Below are 17,717 nucleotides of genomic sequence, written 5' to 3'. Positions count from 1 at the left end.
AAGAAACTGACTGGGGGACTGAGACAGCAAGAGGATCCCAGGCTAAGCCCCCTGGCCTGGTCTTTCTGCTAGAACAGTGGCACAGCGCAGCTTCCTCAAAGCCTTCCAGAGACTCTGGGGCCAAACACTGTGGATGATGACTGCACTTCCCAGTGCATTGGCAAGACAACATCCACATCCATGTCAGACTGGGCTCCTCTTGAGCTAACTCCTCCAAGAGGGAGATGTTGGAAGTGGAGGCAGCTCCTCCACAGCCATGGCAGCATGGAGAACTGGAAAGCAATAAACTAATTTCTGCTCTTCTTAATGCCCGTGCTTCACTGCAGCCTGCCAAGCCAAACTCCCCAAGGACGGTCCCCAGGGCCTTGAGAGCAAGGTCTGACCTCGGGCCAAGCTTAGTCGGATTTGGGTTTTGTTTCCCAACAATTGGCTTTTCAGAATGCTGACAGTTGGGCAAGACTGAACAATGTAGAGAAGAATTTCCAATAATGACGAGAACATTTGGGAAGCAGCTTCAGATCATGTGAAGGGAGAGGAGAGATTCAGTGTCTGATGGACAAGCAGTGTCTACAAAAGGTAAGAAAACCAACAGCAATGTTGTTTATAAAAGACTTCTTTGGAAAAAAGTTTGGCAGTACCTACTAAAAGTAAAATATGTATATCCTATGACCCAATAATTCCACACCATTCCAGCCTTTCCGACAGAAACGCATACATATACTCACCAAAATATAAATACAAGAATGTTCATAGTAGCTTTATTAATATTAGCCAAAAAGCAGAAACAGCTGAAATACCTATCAGCAGTAGAATGGGAAAAAATACATTGTGAGACCCAGTGGAATACTACCCAGAAACAAAAAGGAGCAGACTACAACTGCATGCACCAACCAGAAAGAACTGCACAAATACAATGTTGCACAAAAGAAGTCAAACATAAAAGAGAGCACAGTCTGTGATTCCACTTAGATGAAGTTCAAAAAACGGGCAAAATGGCTTTATGGTGATAGCAGTTGGAAAGGTGCCTATACTTAGCAGGGTGGATACTGACTAGGAGGGAGAGAGCACAGGAAGCCTTTGGTGGTGCTGGAAAATGTTTCACATCTTGCTCTGGGTACTGGTTACATCAATATAAATATAGGAATTCACTGAACTGTATACTTAAGATTTGTGTACTTTATTGTACAATAACTCAGTAAAAAAGAAAAGTAAAATAATTTTTAAAGGTTTTTTCCCTGCCTTCAGAAGAACCACAGGATCTTGAAGGAAGTGCCGGCCTTTGCCTTGGGTGAGGACCACGAGGTGCGTTTGAGGGCAGAACCTAGGGAGTTTGTGCTCATCTTCCCTTGAAGTTGAGAAAAAGAAAAGGGAGAAAAGTTTTTGATTAATCATTTCTCAGGTTGAAAGAGTAGGTCTGGGCCAGAGATAACATCAGTAGCAGCAACATGAAACTGTTTCGCTGTTGTTATCTCAAACCACAGTGAAAAATAACTTGTGAAGCTGCATCTTTCCTGGCAGCCATAGCTCAGGGTCTCCTCACAGGAGGGAAATTGGTCAGTCTTTTCTGAGGGTGAGGTCTGTGCCTGACAGCCCATCTGAGGGCCCAGAAAGGGGGCTTCTGTGGCACCATGTCTGAGGATTCTATCTTTCACCTCCTGTGTGGTCCTGAGGAAGTTTACAGCCTCTCTGGGCCTTGAGACAGCTGCCAGCTGATAGTAGATGAGATGGCCCTTCTTCATGCTCAGCTCCTGTCTTGGTGGTTGGCCTTGCTCTGACCTGCTCTGCAGATGCCATGAGCATTCTGGCCTCCCTTCTCCTCAGAGGAGCAGGGCCAGTATCAGGGTGCTCTCAACAGAGCTCTAACCTAGGCCTTGGGCAGCAGGGCTCTGCATCTGTCTGGGCCTCCTTGTGTCAGACTGATCTGGAATTGGGGCCTCTCTGACTCTGCCACAACCCCACTTCACAGATGAGAAAATTGAGGCCCAAGAGACTTACATACCAGATTTCTTTTTCGTGAAGCCCATGTAACAACGTGGGAGGGCCCAGGGCAGAAGCTTCCAGATCCAGAACAACGAGCCTTGTGCATTCAGCACAAATAGCAGCTTGCTTAGAAGCCCAGATTGGCACAGTACGTGCCTATTTCGTGAAGCCCCTGCTCTCCGCTTTCAAGTATACAGACCCTGAATCCTCAAGTACAGACATGTGCAGGCACCCAGAAAGCAAGAGGCATAAGGACTCCTTCCTACTTGGGGCTGTGCATCAGGCCAGACGTATAACCGCAATCTGTGACTCTACACAAAGAGCAGTTGTGAGGTTAATGAAGGGTGCCTGGACAGTACCTTGCAATCTCCAGGCCCAGAGTGAGAGCTTCCCTGCCTGCCAAGGAAGAGCAGACAGGCCTCTTTTGCTATCCATGCTATCTCAGAAAGAGGGTACCGGTGCTCTGGGTTTTGAGGAATGTAGTCCCCATTGTAAGCTAATCACCAGCATCTTGGCTGAACAACCAATTTTCAGCATCAGTCAGTGCAGTGAAAGCCATTACTGAGGATCCCGTTTAGCTGGGGACACTGAGGATGCAAACTTTCTGTACACAAGGGAACCACGTGATGCCCACTGACCTTAGCACTCAACGTCTCTCCTCAGATTCAGCCACGTCCACATTTGTAGCCATCACAGGGTAGAAAAAACAAGAAGAAGACTCACCTGCCATCCCACTACCTAAATCATCATGCCAATTTCCTTCCAGTTCTTGGCCCACAGGGGTCCTCTCAGCATCAATCCCATTCTGGACCTTTCACAAGTGCCTTGCTGTGTTGCCATGTTAATAACTTCATGTCCATCGTTTCATTTCATGGATTGACAGATTGGCCATTTCTGAGGTGAAGTTTTCCTCCTGTCTTTCATGTGATCTCCCTGAACGTGAATGCTAAGTCAGAGGATGTGGCTACACTATGCACTTAATAGAGATGGCTATGTGGCTGCCAATGGAGCTGTTCCAGTTCTCAAGGACTAGCGTATGAGAGAGGGCTGCACTGCTACTCTAGTGCATGTCTTAGGTTCCTGATTCTAAACTTAATACTCCTGATTTCTGAAGGGGCTTGAGGCCCCCTAGGAGGCAGAAGGTGATAGAGGGTGAGGTGGTCACTGGGGAGGCCCCTGTGAAGAGAGGGAACTGTTGAGGTGTCCTAGGAGGTCTTGATGTATGGATGAGCCTGTCTTCTCAGACCACCCAGCCCTGCTCTCCCTCCTGGTCTAGAGGTGGGCCTAGCAAATCTAAGAGTGTTTCCTCAGTGCCAAAGTGGGCCTGCCCATGGTTATCTCCCATGGAAGAATGTAATTTAGACCTGTTTTCTGGCCTCCTAGGGGGAGGAGGTGCTCAGGGCCAGTCTCAGCCAACTGGGGTTCAGGGCCATGCCTCCTGTGCCCAGGAGTCCAGCCCAGAGCTCTGGCCTTCCAATGTACTGCCTTTCCTTAGGCTTTGAGGCAGAAGTTCCAGTACGTGTCCAGGGAACTGTGGGCTTAGGCCTGCCTAGGTGTCCAGAGCAGTACCCACATGACTCTCCTACCTGAATCCAGCCCTCAGCAGGCTCCTCAGTACTGCTGTCCAGATCTGAGCATAATTAGAGAGAAAACTAGGGCACATGGAAAATCCAAATGGCCCTCACTGCAAGGTCTCTTCATGGGTGACTCTCTGGTGGCCTTGGCCAGGGCTTAAGGTTGTCAGGAGGATAAGGGCAGTTACTCTGGGCCATGTGGCTGCCTTCCCTCCTGTATTCTTCCTAACTTTCTTATTTCCCAGGAGAGGCACCTGAGCCTGTCTTGTCAACCTCAGTTTCCCTAGAGTTGAGCTAGATGCTCTGAGGTCCTCTAGCTTGATAAAGACCCTGAACCTATGCTGCAGTCTGGCCTTTGGGTCTAGATTCCAGACTGCCTTTGTGGACTTTGGTTGAGAGACTGAGGTACCTTTCCAAGGTCACACAGCAAGCTAGTGGCAAGCCAAACTCGTGCATACCCTGCTGTCCTGAACATGGCAATGAGATGACAAGAATGTAAATGCAAGCCCCCAGCCCTCTACTGTGAGGTGCCTCAGGCTAAGAGGAGGCTGAAGCAATGAAGTGTCAGGTCTTCTGGCCTGCCTGTCTCAGCAACCCCATGTTGCCGTGTACCCCACAGACCCTACTGTCAGTCACAGAGGAGTGGCCTTGAGAACCCTAAGCACCTGTGTGGTTTGCTCAAGGGACAGGAGCTCAGAGCCTCTGGGGACTAGATTTTGGGATTTCTCTGGGCTGAAACCACCTTTGGTCCCTGGCCCCACATCAGCTGAGCCCAAATCACAGGGCCACCCTCCATATCCTGAGATAATTTGGCAACTTCATTCAGTCACACTGACTGACCTTCAGGCTGAAGTGGCCCTCAAGGTGGAAAGGAGCAGGGTGTGACCTGGAAATCCTAGGGCAAGGAATGGGGGTGGGCAGGGCTGTAGTGGACCTGTGTGCTGACTGTGGACACAATCCAAAGCTTTACAGCTGAGCAAGGTCTGTCCATGGGTAGACGTTGCAGACTGTGGGCAAGCCTGGCCTGCGCCAAGTTGTGGTTGCAAATTGATACCTAATTGTATTTCATAACAAGTTATTGGGGGAGGGTATAGCTCTAGTGGTAGAGTCCATTCCTAGCATGCACAAGGTCCTGGGTTCAGTCCCCAGTACCTCCTTAATTAATTAATTAATTAATAAACCCAATTACCGCCCCCCCCCCAAAAAAAACCAGTTATTTATCTTTCCTGGTTTGGGGAAGAAGCTCGTGGTCTGAGAGGTTTGGATTGTAGGAGGCTGTTGGGATTGTGAGATAACCCCAGTCACCTCTAATAAACTGTTCAAATGATCAGAATTTGGGTTAGCATTGAGACCAGGGAGTCAGAGTTGGTAGCCTAGTCTAGCAGCATTTCAGGACCTAAGGAACTGGCAGATTCCCCACAAGCAGGGCCCTGTGCTCTGAGGGTGTGAGGATGTTAATAGTCAGGGAGGCAGCTCTTATGCCAAGGAGACACTGGAGGGTGTTGAGAGGGGCTTTGCAGGTCAGGAGAGGGGCTTTAATTTGAAGTCAGATAGCTCTTTGCTAGTTTAGAAGAAGCTAGGGAGTTGGCGATGTCCCTGGGCCCTGTGGGCAGCCACCTGGTCCAGTTCCTCTGTGATGCCCAGGCCTCGGTGAGTAGCCTGAAATCCCCCATTGCCCTGAGCCATTTACCAGGGCTGACCCTTCTGTGGCCACATTGGGTCCTCGGTTGGTAGTGGTGGGGATGAATTAGACTTAGGACTCCCCAGGAACTGTAGTAGAGCCCTAAGGAAGGAGGGCCTTAGGCCCTTGGGTCGGAAGTGGATGCGTACTGAGTGAGGCTGGGCAGAGGAGTCTGGGAAAGGATCTGATTTGAGTGCTGAAGGACACAGGGAGAAGAGGGGCAGAAGTAACAAGCTGCACTGACATTGATGGAACCCCCACTGTTTGTCCACTGGCACTAGGAGGTACAGCAGAGGGGCAGATGAGGTGGGATTCCCACCTGCCCTGCTGAGCTTCTCCTCCTGAGAGACCCCTGACCCTCCAGGTCAGGAACCCTGGATTATTGAGCCATCAACCCCAGCCCCCTGCCCCTTCCAGCCTGTCAAGGCCCCAGGCGGACGAGACTCTGTCACAAGTCTTACCAGCATTTCCATACTCCAGCTTTATTGAAGCAGCAGATGCTGATGAATCAGTTACAGGAATATTTCCTCAAGAACACCCCCTGCCCCCATTACCCACCCTAAGCCTTGTCTTCTGGCCCAGGGCCAGCAAACTCTCACACTCTGGCTGTAAATTGTTCCCAAGATTCTTCCAATCCCATTTCCTACAGTTCTAACTACTGGGGCACCAGCATGTGAGATGAGGTCTCAGAGGATGTCCTTGATCATTTTACAAGATTTCCATCCTTCTATAGATATGACAACCCTCCGTAAGGCTTCCTTGAACTTTGAGAAATTACTTGTCTCAGTAGTACACTTCTTGTGTGATTCTGTTGGCTAAATAAGAAATACATATTTATGTTTTTAGCAGAAACAACAACAACAACTCTGTTCTCCCAGCTACTAGGGTCCTGTAAACCCTCCATCCCCCAGGAGGTGACTTGGGCAGGCCCTCCCTATCTGTCTTAGGAGGGCACTGGGAGCTCTGGTGAGTGTGGAGCCCTGGGTCCGAGGACCATCCATAGCTTTGGGGAGAGAGTCAGCATGGTGTAGGCATGTCCCACAGCTGCCTAGGGCAAGGACAGGAGGATAAACAGGGTGGGAGGACATAGGAGACGAAGATCGAGGTGGGTAAAGAGAGAGGGCCACCTCAGTCATTTCCCCACAACATGTCCCCCTAAGCCATTGCCCATACCCCCATCATGGGCTCCCAGTGGAGCTCATTACCCCAGAAGGGGCCCCAAGGGCAGGGCAAACCAGAGGCAGCTTAGACTGGCCATCCAGCCGGGGTTGGCACTGAGTGGCCATTCTCTCTCCCCAGGCTAAATCCACAACAAGCTCTGCCCTGACCTGTTCCATACTGACCCCTGTGCACAAGGGCTTTGCAGAGGACATGACAGAAATCTCTAGAACAACTCCTGAATCCCCACTCTCCTAAGCCCCAGCCCCTGTCAGTGAGTGGACTTCTTCTGGATCAGGAAATAGTACCTAAAGTCTCACATGTGGCACGTGTGGGCCATAAAAAGCCCTTTGTCCCACTGGGCCTCTGGCTGTGATTGCAAGAGGAATGATGTCTCAGCTTCCCCTAAGAGCAAACAGAAACTTACTTGCAACTTTGGGCAGATTTTGGTGAGTTCATCCATGTCCTTATAAACCTTTTCTATGTGATAGTCCTCTTTATATTTCCGAAAGATTTCCTTCAGGGTGGAGATGAAGTCCTTAATAAACTCCCCATAGCAGAGCTCCTGAAACAGAGTCGGGGGCATTGAGTTGGTGGTGGTACTGGCTGACCCCAAATTCATCCATCCCTGGTTACCCTGGCCAAATGGAGCCCTAGACCCAAATTCAGGCCCTACCCTCCCACAGGAGACCTGTTGGCCCTGCAAGCTTTGCAATGGGTATCTGGTCTCTCCTCAGGCACAGGGCTGCTCTGGGACGATGATAAGAGAAAGCAGAAAATCCGAGGATCTAGCCGCTGGTGCATCTGCTGGCTGAGCTGGAGACTCTATCTTCAAACTCTCAGCTCTCTCCCCAAATTTCTTGACCCAGCATCTTTTGTTCTTTGCCCTGGTGCCAACTGGAGTGATACCTTTCAAATGCGGTCAGATGTGACCATGGGGTGATTGCTCCTTACCTCACTGGTGTTCTGGGGCCTTTTGAAGGAACCCTGGAAGCAGGAAAAGTTCGTCAGAAGCACAGCTTTTGTCAGAGGTCCCTGAGAGTAAAGTGATGTTTGATGAAGACCCAGACTTACATTGTATATAATGTTGTCAGCCGTAAGTTCTTTCTGAATCTCAGCGCAGACTGCCGTGTGATTGTCCTGGAGAGATGTGCTGGCCATCTTCATTCGGGCGGAATGGCTTTCCAAGCCCCAGAGCACACAAGCCAGGAGCACGTACAGGTACATGATACGGCTTGAGGGTAGCTCTAAGCTGATCTGAGCCCTGGGCTTGGTAGCATTTCTGTGGGGAGAGTTACCTATATATATGAGTCTAAGGAAATGCTAAAGCTCTTATCAGTTATCACTGGTTTATGTGGAAGACAGAAAGGACCTACCTTATCTCTGGGCAAGATGTGTTTTTCTATGACTACAGCACACTTAGTGGATTTTTGTCTTTGCTGAAATTCAGACTTGGTCTAAGAATTTTTATTCATAATCACATCTCAGTTCATGATCTTTCTGCCTATATATGGGGCAGGTCTTTGGCCAGGACTGGCACTGTCTGCAGGTGATGGCCAGAGCAGAGAGAGCAAGTGGGGTGGAAAAAGCCAGGCAGGAGCTAAAGCAGTACCAAGCGAGCTTCCCCTGGCCCACCCATCAAGGAGAAGCCTGGCCTCACTGCCCACTTGACACTTAGGGGCATACTCACTTCCTCACAGACCCCAGGAGGGACACAGGAGGATGGGTTCAGGAACAAGAGCTCTGGCCTTACTGGCAAAGCAAGGGGAAGAAGGAGAGCTGCTGTTTTCTCAGCCTGAAGGACATGAATTTTGGGGGAAAGCGCCACATTGCATGCGAAATTTCATGTGAAAACAAAAACCAGCTCAAAAAATGCCACACTAGAGCCATATACTAACAAATTATGAACTTACATTCTGACTCTCAAAGATTAAGATCACCCATTTTGGGGAAAGTTTGGTAAATATGCTGAGCTCTGACCCCTGTGGTTTGGTTTCTTTTTCCCTGAACAGCTATTCTATCTGCTTGTTCATGCTGGGAGTGGTTGAAGCCTGGAGTGTGAGGGGCAAGGCCCAGCCACAGGGTCTAGGCCTCTGAGGGGCACAGGTGTTTTGCTTGATGCTAGGACAGGCCCATTCAACAATGACCAGCCAAGCCCCAGGAATCCCCTACCTGCCCAGGAAGGACGATGCCCCTTTTCTGGAGCAAGCTTCCCCCTGGCTGGGTTACTTGGACTTCCAAGTGAACCTGGAAACGTCTCTCTGGGGTAGGAACCCTTGAGCATCCAGGGAAGCATGTTCAGACATGCAGAACGCTACACACAGGCCTGCACTCACCCTCTGTGTGCTCTGACAGCACTGCCCCTCCAACCGCCCTGCCCCGACTAGCTGCAGGCCTCTGCCTCCTCCCCCAACTCCCAGCTTCCTCCTCTCCCTGCCCTGTTGGGGGAGGAGCATCTCCAGCATTTGCTTATGGTTGAAAACAAACTGTAAAACTACACAAGTAAGAACAGATTTTTAATAATTTATTATTATGTAAAACATCTTGAAATAAATATGGAGTGTGAGCTTAAATAAATAAATAAATAAATATTAAAATACATAAATATATAAATAAATATTACTGTTGCCTGCCAGTGTACGACAGCTCCCATTCCCCTACCATGGCCGTATCGGGGTCGACATGACCCAGAGCAATCTGTGCCCCCTACAGCCCTGGCCCCCACTGTGGTCCCTCCAAGGTGAAGATCCTGAGTTTTGTTTGGCTCTTTGTGGGTAGGAGGGCAGCAGTCTGTGAGGTAAGCTCCCAAGCTGACTTCTGGCTGATCTGGCCTGCTTCACTTCTGGACTGGCTCCCAGCAGTCAAAAGGGATGGTAAAAAGAAAATTTTTCAGATTCTCTTTGAAGCTTTTGAAGGTAATAATCTCGGTTTCACATGGAGTTTCCTTTAAAAAAAAAAAAAGAAAGAAAGAAAGAAAACTTGAGTCCAGGCGTGAGTGGGTAACGTGGAAGAAGCACCAGCATGCTTTTGTGCTGCCTCTTAGAACTCAAGAGGCCAGAGGGCCTGTCTGGCGTTTACCTGCTAACTGGGTCAGGTGCACAGCTCTCCCAATGGCGGTGGGACCAGGGGCCTGGTAAAGTGCCAGCCAGAGGCTGGTCTGCTAGGTAACTGGGCCACCATCGCCTCTTTGTCCTAGGCCAGGGCAGGGTAGCTGGGCCCGGGCCGTCTCCAGGAGCCCAGAAGGGGCAGGAATCAAAGCCACAGAGGTCACTCTTCTCCCACAGGAAAGGAATGTTTGGGGCCTTTTCCCATTCCAGGTAAGCCTCTGTCCTTGCTCCCAGGCAACCCAGGCAACCCAGGCACTCCATGAGGAGCCAGAGGAAAGTCCTTTTGGAAGGTGACACTTGGGCCCCGGAACTTCCTCTGGGCCTTAGTTAGGCAGGGTGTGAGTTTCCTTGTATTTGCCTCACCTCTGACCTCGTTAACGGTAAGGACAGCAGTGACAGGTCTAGTAGCAGCTCCCGCTAGGGAGCGCTGTAGGCTCTGGAGCTCCAGGGCTTTAACTCCTGGAGTTGAAAATGGGCTGGACTGCTCCCTCACTGGAGGGGCTAGTCGCTGCAAACCTGCTGACACAGAAACCCTCTGGGGTCCTGAACACCCACAGCCAGAGTTCTCTCCCTGACTATCCCTCCACCCTCCTAGAATGAGACCTTCCTGCTTGGGGACCTGATGTGGCCACTCACCTCAGTCGGGGGGCAGTGCTGCTTGTAGTGGCTGGCCATCAAAGTCAAAGGGCTCTTGAGCGAAGTGAGGCTGCCCCGCAGGCCCTGCCTGTACAGCCCCAGGCGAGTCTGCAGGCATGTCGGCTCCTGTGGGAAATGTCCATTCCTTGGTGAGCAGGTGGCTGAGTGCACTCTGGTGGGCACAGGACAACCTCCCCATCACTCCTTTCTGTTCTCATCCCCATCTCCCAAGAGTAAGGCCTGGGAGGGGCACAGGATGATTTCTGACTCATCTTAGGCCGGGTCCAGTCATACATACTGCCCTGTCCCCCTGCCACAGCAGGCACAAGTCTGACTCCTCCTCACCACTCAGCTCAGGCCATCCGCAGCTAGCACAGCCACATTCTGTTGACCTGGCATCATGAGAGGGTCCCAGCTCCCAGGAAAGGAGGCCACTGTCCTTTCACCATTCAGGAAGAAGCAGAAGGGGGACCCTCACCAAGACCTGCTGTGTGAGCAAGGTTTGTTCCTGAAACCTCTCTGTATCCCTCTGTAGCCAGCACCCTGGTTCCACAGGACTTAGTCTCAGGGCACAGTGAGTGCCCAGAGCCCACAGCCCCTGTTCATAACAAAACCCCTGCCTACCCACCTGTCCCCTGACAACCCCTATCCCTTGAATGTTAGGTCTGTTCACAGCAGCTAATAAAGGCGCTCACGTGACTGCCACAGCGGCAAGGCCAGCGGCTTCCTGAGCAACCCTCTGGCAGCTGGCTGACTAGCAAGAAAGTAGACAACCCTGTGAGGGTCTGTCTAAAATGGAGCCAACCTCCAAGGCAGAGGCCTTTGGGAAGGTGTGTCAGACAGAAGTATCTTACCTGGGGCTCAAACATTTCAGAGACGACTTCTACTGTTTCATTCTGTAGAAAAGGAAAATGTGTTACCAAGCTGACAGGCAGGGCAAGTCCAGGCCAGCGAGGTGGCCCAGGCCTGGGCTGTGCTCCCTCCCTCACTCACCATCACAGCATCAGTGTCATTACTCTCGTTCAGAAGGCTCAGGGCCTCCTTGATGGCATCCACATGCTGCCAAGGCCGGGTGACAGGGCTGGGTGGGCGGGTGGGTGCGGAGATGCTGCAGACCACAGTGCCCAGGAGAAGCAGGTTCTGCAGCCACATCCTCCAGAGGACTTTAGCCTTTCTCTCTGAGCACTGGGCTCACTGGCAAAAGAGCTCTTATATACACAGTTAGAGGAAATGATTAATGGTGACCACAAAACGCCAGGGAGGCGGGGGAACTACCTGAACTGTGGAATCTCCTGGCCCTTATCAGCTACACATGGAACGGTGAGCCTTTCCCCCAGGTGGTCAGGCTTGGGGGTTTTCATTAATGAGCCCTTCCAAGAATTGGCAGCCCACCTGCTGGCCTTCTTGAGCGTTCTCCAGCCCTCCCGGACAGTCTGGTGCGAGGCTTCCCCCTCCCTATGAGGGGCCTCTGGGCACAGCTTGGACTTCCTGGCCTGGAGTGGTCGGGGCGGGGCCTGGGAGACACTGGATCAAGCTTCTGGCCCCTCCTCCCTCCCTGGCTCCCCATCCTGCCTGTTATCCTAAGAAGCCTTTGGTCTGGCTGTGCCCACCCTGGGGCCTATTCTGATCCCAGCCTTCCCTTCTCCTCCTAGAGCCCACTGTGCTGGCTACAGTGAGAGATTTGAGTATGAGGAAGACTCTCACAAGCCTGCTCCACTGTCTACCTAGGCAGATTCCGGCCAAATGGCATAGTCCTACGACAGCTCACCTCAGCTCCCACCGAGGACCCAGGGCAGTTGGAAAGCTGTGCCCAGCTGGGGACCTCTGCCCCACAGCGCCCGTGAACAGAGGGAATGACAACCGTGTACATGTCCAGCCAGCGATTCCAGAGTGTTCCTTCATGGTGAGATCTCATCTGACAGCAACAATCCTGGTTTACACAGCCATATTCAGCTCCCAAGCAGCAGAGGTGGGTTGGGGCTCTCAGCTGGGGTGGGTCAGGGTCCTGAGTTCAAATCCTGCCTCTAGCACCTTCCCTCTGAGCTATGTGAGTCTTGTCTCGCTTCCCTCTGCAGGGCAGACTGCCTCTTTGGGGTAGGCACTGCACTCCTATCTACAGACCCTGGCTGAGACCAGGCACCAGCAGGGTCACAGCTGTATCCACAGCAGGTACAGGGGATAATGGCTTCTCAACCAAGGTCTTCCAGGCTTAACTTCCTACATGGCCCCTGCCCCAGCCCACCTCCAGTTCCAGGGGCCTCCCCTGGAACAAGAACTGCTTCTGGAAAAGCCACAGGCTCTTGAGGGACTGACAAGTGTTTGATTTTCACAATGGAGTTTGGAGAGGACAGCATGAGTTTGTGTTTACTTCCCCATGCCATGAGTTTCATGGTCAAAGGGGTATGGGGTCCACACATGTATGCTTCTGAGTGTCTGTGTGTCAGTGTGTTTGATGTCTGTACTCACAGGTGTGTCAGGATGGGAGGCTGTTTTACATGAAGGGCGTCTGTGTAATCAGGTGCCCCTCTAATATGGGAGAAGCTCCTCACACTGGATATGATGTTTCTGGGCCCCAGAGGCTGATTTAGCCTAGATTGATGGGGTCAGACATGGTGAGGACATTTGCTAAGCTCAGGTGGACAGCCCTTGGAAGCAGGTAAAACTCGTGGTCTGAGTACTGTGGCCCAAGCCTGAAGCCCTGGCAAGTTTCACTGCATAGTAACAGGGTTGTTGTCCTTGTAGGGAGAAGCCTGGCCTTAGTCTTCCAGACCCCTCTGGGGTCCCTTCCAGGATCTGGGCCATACCATGAGGCCAGCCCTACCCTTCTGAGCCTGGTGGAGCATTCCTAGGTGGCCAGGCAAGATGGCGGGGGTTGGGGGGAAGCGATAAGAGTGTGGCATATCCAAGCCCCAGCCCTTCCTCTACCTTTTTCATGAGACCTCTGCTTAGCCTCTTCCAGGGAGCTCTCAGGGAGCATCAGGGGTTCAGAGGCACTAGATGGGTGTGCCACACAGAGTGGAGATCTGTGTGAGTGCCCTGGATTCTGGGTGGGAGGAATGGACATCACAGGCTGAGGCTAAGCTTGTGGCCAGGGAGACAGAGAGGTGGTGTGGCCTCTCTGAGATGGGAGGTCACTTTCCTTTTGGAAATGAGTCGTCACAGCTCAGACAGTTAGTCAACAAACTTTTCCAATCTGCACCCAGCCCTGTGCTGGGGAGGAGATGAACGGGACCCTCCCACTGGCCCTTTTGTCTGGCTCTGAGGCTCTCAGTCCTGTGGAGAAGAGAGATAGCTGTGGACCCTCCCATGGTGGGAGGGGGATGGGGGAAATTCAGAGGAACCACCAAGGAACCACCTCTCCCACATTGAGGGCCCTAGGAGACCAGAGACCAGCTGCCTCCCTGTGCAGGCTGAAAGGGCAAATAGAGTCAAGTGGGCAAGTCAGGTTGTGAGAGAGAGAGGGAAGGCAGGATGGAGAGAGTGTCTGGGGCATAGATAGGCAGAAGGTTTTAGGAATAGGTATGGTGAAGAGAAGTCAGTTTCCAGAGAGATTTAGGAGGTATAATCTTGGTGATGTAACGGACTCATTCATTCAGTATTTTTTGAGCATTTCCTAGGTTTTCAGCAGAGGATACAAGGATGAGGGGGAAACAGGTAGGGCCCTATCTTTATGGACTTTGTAGCCCCATAGGTAGAAGAACAAGGTTAATCTATTCACCCTCCTCCCCAGAGTATACTGTGGAGTGTAAGTAAGAAGAGTTAGAACCACTGTCTTGGTGTGTAAGGTAGGGACTTAGGGAAAGAAGGAGCAGGTCTGCAGGATCTAAGGCCCACAGGTTCGACAGTTCAGAGGCTATGTGGGCAGAAGACAGACCTGGGAGCAATCCGTGTTCATGTGATGACTAAGGCCATGCAGTGTTTTTTGGGAAGAAGCGCTGAAGGCCAGAACATCAGTGTTTAATGGCCAGGGGCATGACAGCTGAATGAGAGACTGGCCAGGGGTCAGTGGCCCAGGAAGAATAGGATGGGAGGAGCAGGAGCCACAGGAGAGGAGAGGTCCATGCCACAGGGTGGCTTCCAGGCATGGAAGTTGGCACCCAAAGGCCAGAAGTCCATGGATTTGGCAGTCAGGTTTGTGGGCAGCCACACGTCTTTCTCTTGGAAAGATGACATCAGGGCTGAGGCTATGACATGGGCAGGCATTCCTAGATTGCACTGCGTGGAAAGTGGCAGTGATAACATCAAGCGGGTATGCTGACTCAGGGGCGCCAAAGGGACTGTGGGAGGGTGAGGGTGGGGACCAAGATGGGCAGTGTGACTCCTCTTTAGCCCCTTTCCCTCAGGGTCAGGAGAAAATGCTCTGGAAGAGGTTTCCTCTGAGTGTCCCACCCACAGAAACGGCGGCTTATGGCCTCTCCAGGATCCTTATCACAGAGGAAGTTATTACAAGAGGAAGGAAACAGGCCTCAGAGTGCCTCGCATCCCGTGGGACCTTTGCACGAGCATCTTAGCTGATCCCACCCTCCCTGGGCCTGCCACCCCGTGGTGCAGGTCCTTGTCCTTCCTGGGGACCTGAGGCCCAGAAGACCACTGGCTCACCCAGCCTACCCAATCAGTGATAGTAGAGAAGGGATTAGAACCCATATCTGTTCCTGTTCTCCTGATGTCTTCTCTCTCAGGGATCAGAAAACCAGGAAATGCTGGTCATCTGGCTAGACCAACAGAGGGATGTCCCCCTTGGGGCAGCTGTAAAGGGAGACTCCTCCAGGTGTTGTCAGGGAATCTAGGGAGCCTGTTACCATCCTCAGGAAGCCCTAGGGGCCAAAGGCAGAATTTCCCCGGCAGAGCCTGGCATCCAGGCATCTCTGTGTCTCAGGCTTGGACTCTCTATCACTGATCCCTGGGTAGCCCAAGAAATTTTCTCCTGCCTGAGCCTCAGCTCCGGCATCTGTAAAATTGATTTAATTATTATTGTGTCACAGAGGAAACTACTGTCTATCCCAGGAACCTTTGTGGGAGTATCCTCCCAGGGAGGAGACAGTGCTCAACCTATATTCTCCTCTCTTCACTCCTTTGGGAGGTTTCTGAAGTCTAAACTGGGCAAAGGACTTACTTTTACTGGAATTTTCAGGGACAGCTACCGCTTGCACAGCCCCAGCGCTAGATAGCATCTTTCTGGACAGATGCAGTGAGGTAGTGAGCCCAGCCTCCACACTTATGGGGTCCTGCAGCACCCTTGGGAGATCCCAGTGTGAGGACAGCACCATGAGTTGCTCATCCTTCCCTGAGAGGGCATCCTGGTCACTCCAGGCCACACCAGACTTACATTTGGTCTTTGTGGTTGCAGCTGCAGGTGGAGCTGTCCTGCATATCCTCTGACTAGATCTCCAGAGGTTCACCTCAAGAAGGCCAGACTGGCCAGGAGAGCAGTTCTGGTCCTGTTCTCTGGGTGTCCCTTGGCGCTGGCACTGACAAATCCTGATTGGTCTGGGAGGATGTGAGGGTGGTTAGCCCCCAACCATGTGCATGTGGACTCTGCATCCACACTGCCCAGCTTCCAGGAGGCTGGAGATGTGGCTGACCTCACAGCCGCCTTCACTCAGAGCTCACATCTGGTGCTCACATTGGGTAGGGGCAAGGAGGACAAGGCCCAGACTCAAAGGCACCACGTTAAGGGCACCAACCAAGATGTGCACAGGAAATGGACAGCTAGGAGGGGGCGGTCATGAAATGAGAGTGAAATGAGTTAAGAGAAGGCCTTGAGTGGATCTGTTGGATGTGTGTGTTTGGGGTACGAGGTGAGTGAGGAGCCTCAGACACTTGGGGTTCTGACCCAGACAGATAGGTGGACAGCAAGGCCATTTGCTGTGATGGTGGAGACCCAAGTTATCAGACAAGTTTGGGGAGCCAGTCCAGACTGGACTGGATATGGCAAGTTAGAGAGGCCAGGGGGCCTCCAGGAAGATTCAGCTGTGGGCACGTGGAGGTCAGGGAGAGGTCAGGGTCCAAGACATTTGGAAGTCATTGGTGAAGAGGAAGTTCCCAGCACCAGAGGGCTGCACAGAGTGAGCCAATCCTTGGGTAATGCCTGGTGATGCCAACTTTTAAGGCTGGGCCAAGAATTATGAGATGTCCTTTTTCACTTCACTCCTTGGGCCTTGGGGCTTCCTTGCTGTTTCCCAGGACCTAACAACTGTACACTCAGGCAATGACACCCATGGATGGGTACGCCAGGTCCTCTCTCTCCCCCGTGTAGCCTCCCAATTGCCCAGAGGACTCCCTACAGGGCTAGAAATGCATCCCCACCTGTGACTCTCTCCTTTGATCTCATCCCTGGCTATCAGTGTCATCAGTCACCTAGAAGGGGCCACTGCCTTTTTCTGCTTCCTTGGGAGAAAGCCAACGGGGGCTGCATGAAAAATTTAAAGTAAGAGAAATCATTAGAAGACAAGCCTTTACAACTTTCCAAAGACCTGAGGGTGCCCCTCACTGCCCTCTGTGTTTGGGGCTGGAGTCCAGGCCAAGGTACTGGGTGGGAGCCTAGGGACCCCAGCCTAGCTCCCTCACCCATCCCTGTGGAGCTGATGGAGCAGAGTCAGGGCTGCAGATGCCAGCTTTCTGTGCTGGGCAGGATGGGTGGTTCTGGGACGAGCTTCTTTCAGGACTTTTCTGAAGTGCCAGGGCTCCCTCGGGCTCACCATGAGGCCTTGCTTGGGCAGGTGCATCTCTTGCTTCTAGTTCCATTCTTCAGGTCCCAGAGGGCCCTGGTCTTGAGCCTCAGTTCCCTGTTATTTACCTCTACCTCTGGGAAGGGCCCCCTACCTCCTTCCAGCACCTCCCCCAGAGGCCCCCAGCCCCTCACAGGGATGAGAGCACCTTCACCAGACTCAGACTGAGGACCCAGCAGGAGTAGTTGGGGGGTGGCTCACAAAATGTCTTTGGGATGGCTGGAGGGGTCCTTGGGGATCTCTCCTTCCCACCCAAGGGCCACCAACTCATAGCTCCCACTCTCTGAACACACGCTCATTTCCCACGCTCTCAGGCCACATCCTAGCAAGTGTTGTGCCAGGCCTCCTGTGTGGCGTCCTGGGAGCACAGTAGCTGCCTTTGTGATGAATGCAGAGTTGGAGGCCAACAGGCTGGGTCACTTCCCACTGCATGACTTCAGGCTGTGATTTCCACCTCTGAACTCCAGTTGGCTTAACTCCACAAGAAGATGAAGGCCTGCTTTGCAGGTGGTTAGAGAGCTCTGGGCTGTATGTGGAGGTGTTTTCTGTTTTGGCTGACTGGGTGTCTCCCCCTTCCCCCATCCCTCCCTGCCTCTGTCTCCCTGTTAGAAAGAGGAAGAGAGGGGAGTGATTGCTGGGGTCTGGGCAAATCTCCAGAGGTTTCTGATGGGTGTGGATTTAGGCTTCCCTGATAAGGAGCTTCCCTGTGCAGACCTTTCCCCAGCACCCCAACACTGTCCTACACCCAGCCCCAGGAGGCAAACCCTGCTAGGCAGCCTGGGTATTCGAGGTCAGCTGAGTAGGAAATGACTCAGTCACACGGATTTTCCTGGAAAGAGCAAACTGAGAACAC

At 52.2% G+C, this 17,717-nt stretch overlaps 2 protein-coding genes across 3 annotated transcripts in view; one reads left to right on the top strand and one right to left on the bottom strand.

Moving 5' to 3' along the window:
- LOC116662702 overlaps positions 1–12,368 on the top strand; it is a 94,114-nt gene extending 81,746 nt beyond the window's left edge. The window contains exons 4-5 of one of the 2 annotated variants that reach the window (XM_032476675.1): positions 11,789–12,105; positions 12,212–12,368. In XM_032476675.1, coding sequence (XP_032332566.1) covers positions 11,789–12,105; positions 12,212–12,349 — 455 coding nt within the window. In that variant the 3' untranslated portion in view covers positions 12,350–12,368. The remainder of the gene's footprint in view (positions 1–11,788; positions 12,106–12,211) is intronic. The other variant, XM_032476673.1, reaches the window with a different exon arrangement.
- CSF2 (colony stimulating factor 2) lies at positions 8,905–11,459 on the bottom strand. Its single transcript, XM_006184088.3, has 4 exons — positions 11,130–11,459; positions 10,991–11,032; positions 10,137–10,262; positions 8,905–9,337 (listed from the first exon to the last, which is right to left on the bottom strand). Exons 1-4 carry the CDS (start codon positions 11,286–11,288, stop codon positions 9,230–9,232), a joined length of 435 nt encoding a protein of 144 aa, XP_006184150.2. The 5' UTR covers positions 11,289–11,459; the 3' UTR covers positions 8,905–9,229.
- Positions 12,369–17,717: the final 5,349 nt, after the last annotated feature.

This window comes from Camelus ferus, chromosome 3, assembly GCF_009834535.1.
Source record: "Camelus ferus isolate YT-003-E chromosome 3, BCGSAC_Cfer_1.0, whole genome shotgun sequence".
NCBI lineage: Eukaryota > Metazoa > Chordata > Mammalia > Artiodactyla > Camelidae > Camelus > Camelus ferus.
The sequence above is the reverse complement of the archived record's forward strand: the minus strand, read 5'-3'. Positions and strand labels throughout refer to the sequence as shown.

What these genes read in the sequence shown, in the direction of transcription:
- CSF2 (XM_006184088.3), bottom strand. Translation starts at nt 11,288, where the DNA reads ATGTGGCTGCAGAACCTGCTTCTCCTGGGCACTGTGGTCTGCAGCATC. An exon ending in ATGACACTGATGCTGTGATG is followed by an intron (nt 11,033 to 11,129) that starts GTGAGTGAGGGA and finishes CCTTTTCTACAG; the next exon opens with AATGAAACAGTAGAAGTCGT. An exon ending in AGCACTGCCCCCCGACTGAG is followed by an intron (nt 9,338 to 10,136) that starts GTGAGTGGCCAC and finishes TTTTTTTTAAAG; the next exon opens with GAAACTCCATGTGAAACCGA.